We start from the raw sequence: 10,652 nt of genomic DNA on the forward strand, positions 1-10,652 counted from the left end.
GCTCCAGTTTTTCAGAAGTTTCAGGACTGTTTGAGTTCTGATTTCTGCCATTATCATCTTTCTTTTGGCCCAAAAAGTAAGTGGAAGGTGGCGCGAATTCTGGATCTCGCTCATCTCTGAGTTCTTCCTGTTTCTTTGACCATTGTCCAAACATCAATTCTGTTAGGAACAGGAAAGATGGTAGATTTGATACAGATTTTAAGGTCTGAAGATAGTCGGAAAGGAGGGAAAACAAATTTGCAACTATGTAAAATCATTTGAAGTTACTTTTCCAGCTAGTATTAGATTGCTGGCTAAACTGACAGTCCACTTTCTTTACATAGCCCAAACGAGCATTCAAGATAACCACCAGCCTCAGAATAACTCATCTGAGGTACTTCAGGATCTTTTAACAATGCGGACATCAGTTTAGAGAAACAACTGATTAGTTAAGGGTGACTCAAGATACAAACCAGTCAAAACATTAAGAGTTTAGTTATCAGAAGATGGAGATGGTAAGATTATCTCTAGTGCGCACAGGTGAAACCCAGTAACTTCTTTATAAGTAACTTCTATATTTCAGCAGAAATATATTGAATTGAAATATATTGAATAGAAATTTCAATAGAAGTGGCAGATAGTCTAGTTATTATGACAGCTGTTGATTTCTGATTAAAAATAGTTCTGAAGTACTGCAATAGAATGACAGCTCAAGATCACCACACTTAAAAAGATATCCCCAAAACCTACTCTGATATCTCCCAAATCTGCTCTCTAAAACCAGTAAAATTTTTTTCAGTATTCATTTTTACACGGGCTTCTGTAAGAGAAGTAGAAAATTTTGATACAGAAGGGCTACGTGTTTGTCTGATGTGGCAAAATACAGCCCCAATCAGAGCAGGACTCATTCCTTTGCTTTGGTAAAAATATAAAAAAAATTAGTAAGGAGGAAAGTATCTAAGAGAGTCAGGAGTTTTACCACTTCTTATACTAATTTCGATGCTTGTGTTACATTTATGTTGAATGAAGCAGTTATTTTACTTCACATTTTAGAGTAAATGGTCTTCTGCTTTCTGAGTCTAATATTTGTTGTGTAGTTCAGTGCTGTTTGGGTGTCAGTCATATACTAGGATTGCTCAGAGGCAGGAAAAAACAAGTGTCAAGCAGGCTAAAGATTTAACAGATAGAACCTAAAAGTTTTCCCTCATGACGTTCATTAACTGAACACAGAAAGACAGTGAGAAGTAAAAAGAAAAGTGAAAAACTTGAAATACCAGTATTGCACAGAATAGGAATGATGCTTTTACAGAGTACTAAAGAAGGTGGGCATGGATGTGCTTTGCCTCTTCCTCGTCTGCTTTTACCTAGGAGCCAAGCATCAGACTACAAAAGTGTGCATAAGTGCAGATTAATGGTGCGAAATGAGTTAGTGGGTCTGGGAAGGATCTGGAAGACAACCATCACTTGATGTTGTCAGAAGGAAGATGCTCCAAGATGGGACATTGGCACTGCAGTGGTCTCTGCTTGCATCAGTTTTTAGTTTTGTCCTGTACCTGTTTCAATGAATACATCCTGCCATCATATAGCACAAACTACAGAAATGCATCAAGAAAAGATCGTGCTGAAAGGCATACATCTTATGAAATTTGTCATTCTGACAGCCCCTCTGGGTCGCCCAGAAATGGAATAACTCAGATTGGGGAAAAAAAAAAAAAGAAAGAAAGAAAGATGGGGAGATGACAGCAGGCAGTGGCACTAAGGCAGTGGCACTAAGGCATGCCTTGCCAGTCGCTGCACTGGACACTAGTCAACTACTAGCTGGTACAAAGGCAGAAGTATTTCACTGCTTCCCAAGCTTACCACACTTGTCACAAAATAGAAATGAAAGCAGCATGCACATGGCTTCCAAACAATGTTTCTGAATCTGCATTTCCTCACCTTTGCCTTTATCCCACTCTCGGACGTAAGGCACGCCAGGCTTCGTGTCTCTCCTCTCCTGGATGACCACCTCTACCTTTCTGCTTGCTGCAGTGACTCGTGGGGCTTCCGGTTCTTCAGCAGCACCTTTCAACTCTGTGTTACAGAAAGACATAGTCGTTTTTGTTAGCAATGGGATAAAATGTATATGAACTTCATGGAAGGAATAGGAACCAAGAGTTATTTGCGTTTATAGAGCTCATATTAGTTATCTAATTCCATTCTAATAATGAAATGCATCTGAGTGGGGAGGTGATTTTTTTTTTTTAAATTACTGTATATTAAATTTCAGGAAAGATAATGGGTAAGCCAGATAATCAGGGAGATTATCTACCAAGGGACACTTCTTTAGCTTTCTAGATGTATCAAGGAGACTGCTGAAAATCTGTTGCCCAATAACCCAAAAAGAGATGTGCTGAGGGTTATACTGAAGTTAGAAAATTGGGTAAAAATAAGAACGTTAGCATGTTGTCTCCATTTCATTTACTGGAGAAAACAATTTGTGTTCTTATTCTTCTGAACAACAGTAGCAGTGGGACATTAGTGTTTTTTGTTCCCAGAACTCTTTGCAGTTAATAACCTGCATAGAATTCTGACAGTGAAAAATGAGCCATGTTTCACAGCAGGAGACAGACAGCACAAGTGCCTGGTGGCGTCATCATGGAGACAGCTCAGAGATGGGACTGGAACTCAAGTTCATCATCCGAAACCCTCATGTCAGCTGTATGTCCCATTTACAGACTGCTTTAGAGGTGAAGGATTGTACACTACATGATATCAAAATTAACATGTTACTGGTCTTTATTCCACTTCATCTTAAAAAAGAAAAAGCCAGTAAAATTTCTGCAGCTCTAACCCCAACCCGCACAGTTAACCCACCTAACTCCTGCTGTCAGGTGTGAATCAAGAAAGGCCTACCATCTACACATCACATTTCTGTCTGCATTATTAAGCTATTTTTGGCATGACTTTCTATCTACACACAGTTCCGTGAAGTCTCACTATATCTAACAGTTACACTAATTGTATATACAGAATATATAATACCAATACATTGAATATCCAAACCTAAATCAGAGCATGCCTGTCCATCAATCCAATGCAAGAAGAAATAGCATTTAATTTAAAAAGGCAGATCATACCTCCATTCTCCAACTTCTGTGCTTCTTCCTCTAATCCAGCTTCCCTTAACTTCTTCACCTTCCGTGCCCGGAGTTTGGACAGCCTTGCATCGAGAGCTGCCTTCCTCTTCTCCTTCAGCTGCTCGCGCTTCGTCCTCTGATCAAGCGTCTTAACAGCAAGGAAAAGCAGGAGTTAATCTTTGTTATTGGAACTACAGGTCCTCCTCCACTAAACAGCAGCAATCCTTATCAAGTACCATGGACAACAGGGAAAAAGAGGCCAATTTTTTTTTAGTGTCAACTGCAGGTATCATCTAATGTAAGACTTGCACAACGAATCAAAGACAGTAACCCCTGGGAGCAGGATGCCCTGGGACACCAGCCTGCTCTTCAAACTCATACCTGCTCTCTCAGCATATCCAGTGTTGCCCGTTGCTTATTCCTAAGTTCTTTGTCACGGGAAAAGGCAAAGTAACCAACACCAAGCTGTCTGGCCTCTGAAAAGAAGAAAACCAGTAAATTTATGTTACTCTCAGTTTATAATTGACAGTAACTACAAGCCCCATGCACCCTGTTTCAGGCACAGAATTACTCCTAACAACACAGGTTGGGTTACACAAGTGGCTTAACACATACCTATGCTGTGCCATATAGGCACAAGAAGTAACCTCCCTTGCTTCCCTCTTTGGTAATGTAAAGATAAGTGATATAAAGTACAGAATTATACCATTTTCTCGAATGTCCTCATAATGTATGGGTCCCATGGGTTTTCTGAGGGCTTCTTCTTCTTCTTTTTCCCACTGCTGCCTCTGAAGTTCTCTTCTCATGTCTTCAGATAACAAAGTATTCCCATCAGGCCCTTGGCTAATTAGAGAAAAAAAAAATAAAAAGGGTTTACAGAGTAGAACTTAACAGTTTCACAGTATCAAACAAAATATAATTTGGTCTGACCCACTCCTGCAGTTTTTACAAAACAGATGATTGCAGACACCATTTAGTAATGCAACTAAATGACTATGGTACGTGACAAAACCAAATACAAAACTGCCTCTGAAACAAGGTACTAGTAGAACACGTTATTAGAAGACTTAAAATCATACCCAGAAGTTCATGAAATCATTGTCAAGTCACAGAATGGGAGATGAAATAACTTTTGCTGGCATCTGTTTGGATTCTAGCAATTGCTTACAGAAACATTTCAGATTTAACGTAAGATGAAAGGCATTTAAAATAACAAATAGCTAGCCATTAATTTACCCTAGAATTCCATGCCAAGTGTTAATAACCAACATGGGAGAGATCTTTGTTTTCCCAAGAGATGCAACAGGATCTTTTTCTTTTATTGTCTAGCTAGAGCTGTTTTTGCTGACAGACTGTCATCCATATCAATGCAGAGACTGCAATTTCAAAGCACTCATATTCTCCACTTTGTTTAAAATACAGAGAACACTACTAAATTGTTAGTGTGAAAGAATTTTCACTTCAGCAACAGTAAGGGCTCAGTTGAGGTGCCTTATTTTCTGAAAACAATTCTCAGTGCTGACATAGTAATTTTAACATCAAATAGCCGAGAGGTTGCTAAATTGACTTATTAGAATTTTTCTTTGCAAACTGTACTCCATAAGTTAGGTTTTAGATTTACTCAGTGGTTACATCAAAAAGTGACCTTTAGTAATTAATTAAAAATTTCATTTGGGCTTTTATTTGATATCCACGGTCTCCATTCTGCTGTGGTTTAAAACCAATACACCAGCCATACATTTCAAATGGTCACCTGCCTAGGTGAAATGAAATAGAAGCCTTGGAATACTATGGGAATTTATAATAGAAAGTTTTGATAAAGTCACAGTCAAGCACAATTGCTCTAGAGTTACTCTTAAAGCACAATGTTGTCACCAGCAGAAGTTTGTCTGAAGTAGATCTGGAGAAAGCAGTCGCTCTCAGTCCAGAACTGGTGATGCTGAGGAAGAAAGCAGAGCCTCCCTTCCTTCTCATCAAAAATAGGTATGTCAAATACTGCAAGGAACATGCACTTCCATTAGAGAAACCACACCTTTTCCCTTGAAGTTCCTGATCCATTTTAAGCAGACTTGGCAAATCCTTCTTCATACAGCGTCTCGATCGGCCCAAGAAATCAACATAATCAACCCTGCAATGAAAGCAAAGGAGCTTGGGTGCAGAACTTCCATGTGCAGGTTTACACAGCTCTTAACAGAAGGCAGAACTGGCAATACTTTGATGTGTATTCATCACCTCTCAGGGTGACCGTTTCTCCTACCTTTCCATGAGGAGACCCACAGGTGAGGAGGACATGTTCTGAACAGGGCACCTGACAGTCTTAGCACAGACATTCACTCCATCTCCCTTTGAGTCTTGGCAACACCATGGTAAAAATGTTCAAACGTTACAATGCCCTGTAGTTTTCACACCAAACTAAAACTGAGCCTAGTACTTGCTTCCCATGGTGAAAATGACAAGACAGCATTGATTTCTTGTGGATATGAAATTGCTACAGTATATTTCAATTATCAGTCTAAAGCTCATTTAGAATAGGCTGATAGCATCCATTCAACTGGCATAACAAAGGCTGACTAGAATGCAAGCAAAACACTCCCTTCAAACACATATTGTGCTTCTTATTCAACTCTTTATAGTCCTGAACACTCAATTTAGTGTCAAAAAAAGCTCTTAAGAGCTATACTTATTGTACTGTTATGCTGGGAAGTTCTTTAGCATCAAGCTGCCTCAATTATCCCATTTGAAAGAATTAATATTACATCTGAAAAAGTATGACTGGCAATTTACTTCCCTGAAACCAAACTTCTGAAGATCTGTGCTTGTAGTAAGGTAAGTCTTTAACATAATTTCTAAAGAGCTCTACAAGTTAGTATATACTTAGTGTCCTTTGGTTTTCATTATAATTTAACATCAGTAGAAAAAAAGAAGTCTGCATTCTCTACAGTAAGTATGGCTGCAGAATCATTAGCATCAATGAAACTAGCACCTAAATATCCTCATTAGGATTATGGCCTCACTGAGATGAAAACATAATTAGAGAAGGGAAGGTGGATACAATAAAACCTCCAAGTTTTGCTAAAATAACTTCCAGCTGAAAGCATCAAAGCATAAAACAGTATCAACACTGCAATCACAACTCCTGTAAGCTATGCCAGAAAATAACACAGGATATTACAAGCCTCACTTAGAGTACAAAACCCTGGATGTAGATTCTACTGCAGTGTTACCCATATGGAAAGAAAAGTAACATGAAGGAGTGGCTTTTAATGAGACAGGTTTAACACCTCTTCTCAGTGTAGCATTAACCACAAAAAAAAGTGCCACTCCACATACTTTGGAGAATGAAATTATTTTCTCATGCAATTGTCAAGAAACAGACTAGTCAGGACAGCTTAGACCCATCAGTAGCACTAACCATTCTTCATCTGGGTCCTCGGGTGGTGGTATTTCCATTTCAGGTTGAGTTTCCTCATCATCTGTCTCTTTTTCTAAAGTTTTTCTAGCAGCTTCACTCTGATACAGTTCCTGTACTTCGTGCTGTTTGTCTATGATCTTCTGAGTGAAATCCACTAGGTACAAATCCTCAGTCTCTTCATCTAAGGCAGAAAATCAATTCTTAAAGAAAAGCCATGAAAAGAACAGAACTGAGCAGAAAATCGATACAAAATAGCCACAATCAGCTTTTCAGCTGCTCACAATGCCCTTGACCACACTATTGAAGAACGCTTAAATCTCATCCAGTGCCAAACAAACTTGGAGCTATAAATTGGCTCCACAGAAATAACCTCTATTTATGAATAGAAGTTTTAGGGTATTTTAAAGCAATTAATCGTTTGTGGATATTACAGAAAAGGCTGAAGTCTTTGCACTAAAACATTCTCTGCTCATTAACTGCATCTGAAGTATAGGGTCTGTTACCTAACTGTTCAAATACTTTTTTGATGCTTAACATTTGTTGTGCTGACAGTAGTTAAGCAGTTACTGGACTACTTTTTAGAAAAGCAGAGAAGAGTTGTGGGGTCACATGGACAAAGATGGACATTAGAAGAAAACATTAATTGCAAGGAGATTTTCATTCTTTTTTAGTAATTACTTCTTGCAAGGGACTGAATGAGAGAGAAGAAAGGGACAGACTGGAATTCTGCAACCCCATTAGCTGCCTGACTGGTATCCACATAGGGACCAGCTAGACCCCCCTCCTGCTCATCTTCTCTTCATAAACATCCAAGAATTAGAATGCAGGACAGAACACCAGCAATGCAATCCACAGACTGCATAATGGAGGATAAATTCATTTTGGTTTTCTAAGATTCTGTATTGAAAAAAACAGAATATATTCCACTCAATGAATGAATGAAACAAACCAACAGTGCTTTACTAAGGCTGTACTTCAACAAGTAGTTTTATTTTCTCTAGTACCTGTATTTTCTCCCTTTCGAGCTAGAACAACCCATGTTAATCACTTTGTATAACTCTAAACAAAATTTTCCCATATAAGAAGACAAGCAGTGAATTCATAGTTAGCTGAAGTAAATCACCATAATCAGAAATACCAAATTTTAGGGTGAACTTTGCAAATGATTTATCTATATAACAATACTAATTTTAGACTGGGTTTGTTCACCTGGAAAGTCCCCTTTGGTCATTTTCTCATACAGTTTTGCTTTCTCCTCTAGTTTCTTCCTGAAAAAGAAAAAAAAAAACAAAACAAAACACTGCAATCCCACTGTTTCCAAACACAGTTCAAAATGGCCACTTAGCCTTAGATAAATGAGACAGGAAAGCACATGGACTGCTTGAAAAACTTACTAGAAGCTGACTCATACCTGGGCCTTGTTTTGAACCTTAATGGCTATTTGTGAAGTTATGCAGATATCCAGTTCCAGACTTTATACTGGAAATAATTTTAGCGAAGTCACAGAATTATTTTTAAGTGTAGTTTGTCAAGTAGGCAGGAACGTGATGTAACAAGTATTCCACCCCTACCTACTACAGTCTGTCAGATAAATACTGGAAGCTAGATCACTATTTGCAGGTATGAGATGCTGAAATAGTGCTTTACAGAAAAAAAAAGAAGAAAAAGTGCTAACATGGGGTTACATTTAATCTTAGAAGCTGAAGATAAAAACCTTAGCTAATTTCTGGAATGGCAGGAGACAATTTTGAAGGGCAAGGAACTGCTTACAGAAAAACTGCAAATGGTTTATAAATTGCATTTTCAATACATACCTTTTTGCCCAACTAACCCATTGAGGAGATGAAGTAAACCTTGCAAAGAAGCAAGCCATCTTCTGTCAAATCCAAGGAATACTTTGCTATAGAATTGCAATGTATCACTGCCCTGGCTGTTAATTCTAAAGATGACTTTCAAAAACCAGTAACCTGACACAGTTAGGCACCTATGATAACGTGAGGGCAGGTAGCCCCAGAGCACAAGGCCGCTGGGATTCAGGTCGCATCGCCAGTAAAGAGCATGGCACTGATGCTGGTCTTACTGGTTGGTCTAGTGAGAACTGATGATCCAAAATGCACCTAACTTGCTTTATGTGCTTTTTTTAGACACTGCAAAACAAGTTCTACAAAGCATTCCCTCCTTGAAGAGCCTTAGGGTTACCTGGATTTATCTAATATGTCATCCTCTTCTGCCTTCTGCTCCACATCCTTCTTGGCTCGATTTGTAACTCCTATGTTTTGTTTGTTCCAGACACTTGGTTTCTGTGGGGTACAATTTTATGGCAGCAAACAAAGAAATAAATAAAAATACTGAAATGGTAATGATTAAAAAAAGATTTCAACTCCGTAATGCAAACTTTGCAAATCAATCCTGAAAGACTTTGTAAATAACATCCTACACATGCTAGACTTGAGATTGTAGCTACTGTGCTCTTGGGTGCTGCAGGGATGTCCTAAAATTAGACTGCAGTACGATGTGAGAATTAAGGAGAGTCTGTGAAGCAAAAAAACCCAAGAAGTACTCAGAAGTCAAAAAAAATCTACTTTGGCAAAGATGGTAAAATAACCAAACTAGTAGGAATAATCTTGCTGATTACTAAAGTAATAACAAAGCCACAAATTGTTTCTATCACCTTCGTTTTAGATATAAAATACAATTAAGTTTGCCTGCTTACAGCATAACACTATAAATGCTGCATCTCCTTCAAACACAGCAGCAATACTATATTCTACTGATAGAAACTACAGAAGGAATAAAACCCAACATGCAGTGAAGAGTAAAACACGAGACATAATCGTGTATTCATTATTACAGGCTGTGATACAGAGGAACAGCCAGCAGAGCATTTACCGACAAGAGCTCCTCATCCTCCACCCTCCAGAAGAACACACAAAATCTTGCAGGAAAAAAGAAATCTCTTTTCCTATAGTTACAAAAGCTGAGGCTCCCTGCAGAGCAACGACTAAGTGGTGATTTAGATGGACATAAGCATGAGATGAGTTTTCTGCTGTGCACAAAAATTCCACCTGGAATTTGAAGAACACCCTCATCACGCCGATTTTCCACTTGAACACTACCATCTGAGTATTTATTTATTTAGATCTGAAGGTGAACTTCCTTATTTCAAGGGGAAAGAAAGGCAAAAACAACAACAGAAAAATATTTCTACCTTGTTAGAAGTTTTGGGCTTTGTGAAGATGCCAGCATCTTTCAGTAGCTTTTCTTTCTGGAATTCTTCTTGCTTTCGGAAGAGTTCTGCTTTGAGATCCACCAACTACATCAACAGTGAAATACACAAATAATTAAGCAACACATACACATACCACATGTATATATAACCACTACTGCAATAAAATAATAACTATTTCTAGTACGACAATCTGGCATTTACATTTTCAAAGGAAACTCTGAAGCACTGATTTTACAGCAAACAATACACAAAACCCACAGAATGCAAACAATGATTAGGGACTTAACACTTTCCCCCCCCCCCAAGACACCCTTGATCCTTTGATGCATAATGGGAATAAAGGAGACATAATTCCATACAGATTTTACCAGCTTTCCTATGGAAACAAATAGAGAAGGACTAATGAAGTAACACTACTCAATTTGAAAATGAAAATTCTAACCACTAGATAATGAATAAAATCCTGTCTCATGAAGGAACTGACAGAAGTTTGCCTTCGTAAAGTATATAGACTTTTCCACTGTTTTACATGCTGTTTATAAAGTTTTATATTTCATTTTTAAAATAAATACATAAGTAGCATTGCCATCTATGACCAACATCCATCTCATCTTTTATTAGGAAACATCATGAGCAGGGGCATTACATAAAAAAAAAACAACTCAGTCTGGAAGAGATTCTTGTGCTACTTTCCCTCCAAGTCCTACAGAAGACAAATTTCACAGATGTACACTACACCAGAAAGTGGAAGACTTTGGTATTAATGTTTGTCCCAAACATTAAAGCAGTTGCTTTTCAGGTCGCTGTAAGAGTAATGCGTAGTGCAGTAAATGAACCCTCTCCCCACACTGCTTAGAAGAAACCAGGCCAAAAATTCGGTTGTTTCCTGTGCAACGACCCACCCCTGACACTA

The 10,652-nt window shown here is 38.3% G+C and overlaps 1 protein-coding gene across 1 annotated transcript in view; it reads right to left on the reverse strand.

The window, feature by feature from the left end:
• CCDC174 (coiled-coil domain containing 174) overlaps nucleotides 1-9,823 on the reverse strand; it is a gene marked incomplete at both ends in the record, with an annotated part of 10,049 nt that extends 226 nt beyond the window's left edge. Inside the window, 10 exons of the mRNA XM_008948796.1 lie at nucleotides 28-159; nucleotides 1,918-2,052; nucleotides 3,099-3,246; nucleotides 3,480-3,574; nucleotides 3,805-3,941; nucleotides 5,131-5,226; nucleotides 6,511-6,691; nucleotides 7,720-7,778; nucleotides 8,710-8,810; nucleotides 9,719-9,823. Of these exons, the coding sequence (XP_008947044.1) occupies nucleotides 28-159; nucleotides 1,918-2,052; nucleotides 3,099-3,246; nucleotides 3,480-3,574; nucleotides 3,805-3,941; nucleotides 5,131-5,226; nucleotides 6,511-6,691; nucleotides 7,720-7,778; nucleotides 8,710-8,810; nucleotides 9,719-9,823 (1,189 nt within the window). The remainder of the gene's footprint in view (nucleotides 1-27; nucleotides 160-1,917; nucleotides 2,053-3,098; nucleotides 3,247-3,479; nucleotides 3,575-3,804; nucleotides 3,942-5,130; nucleotides 5,227-6,510; nucleotides 6,692-7,719; nucleotides 7,779-8,709; nucleotides 8,811-9,718) is intronic.
• Nucleotides 9,824-10,652: the final 829 nt, after the last annotated feature.

The sequence above is a fragment of the Merops nubicus genome, unplaced genomic scaffold, assembly GCF_000691845.1.
Source record: "Merops nubicus isolate BGI_N331 unplaced genomic scaffold, ASM69184v1 scaffold44601, whole genome shotgun sequence".
NCBI classification, from domain to species: domain Eukaryota; kingdom Metazoa; phylum Chordata; class Aves; order Coraciiformes; family Meropidae; genus Merops; species Merops nubicus.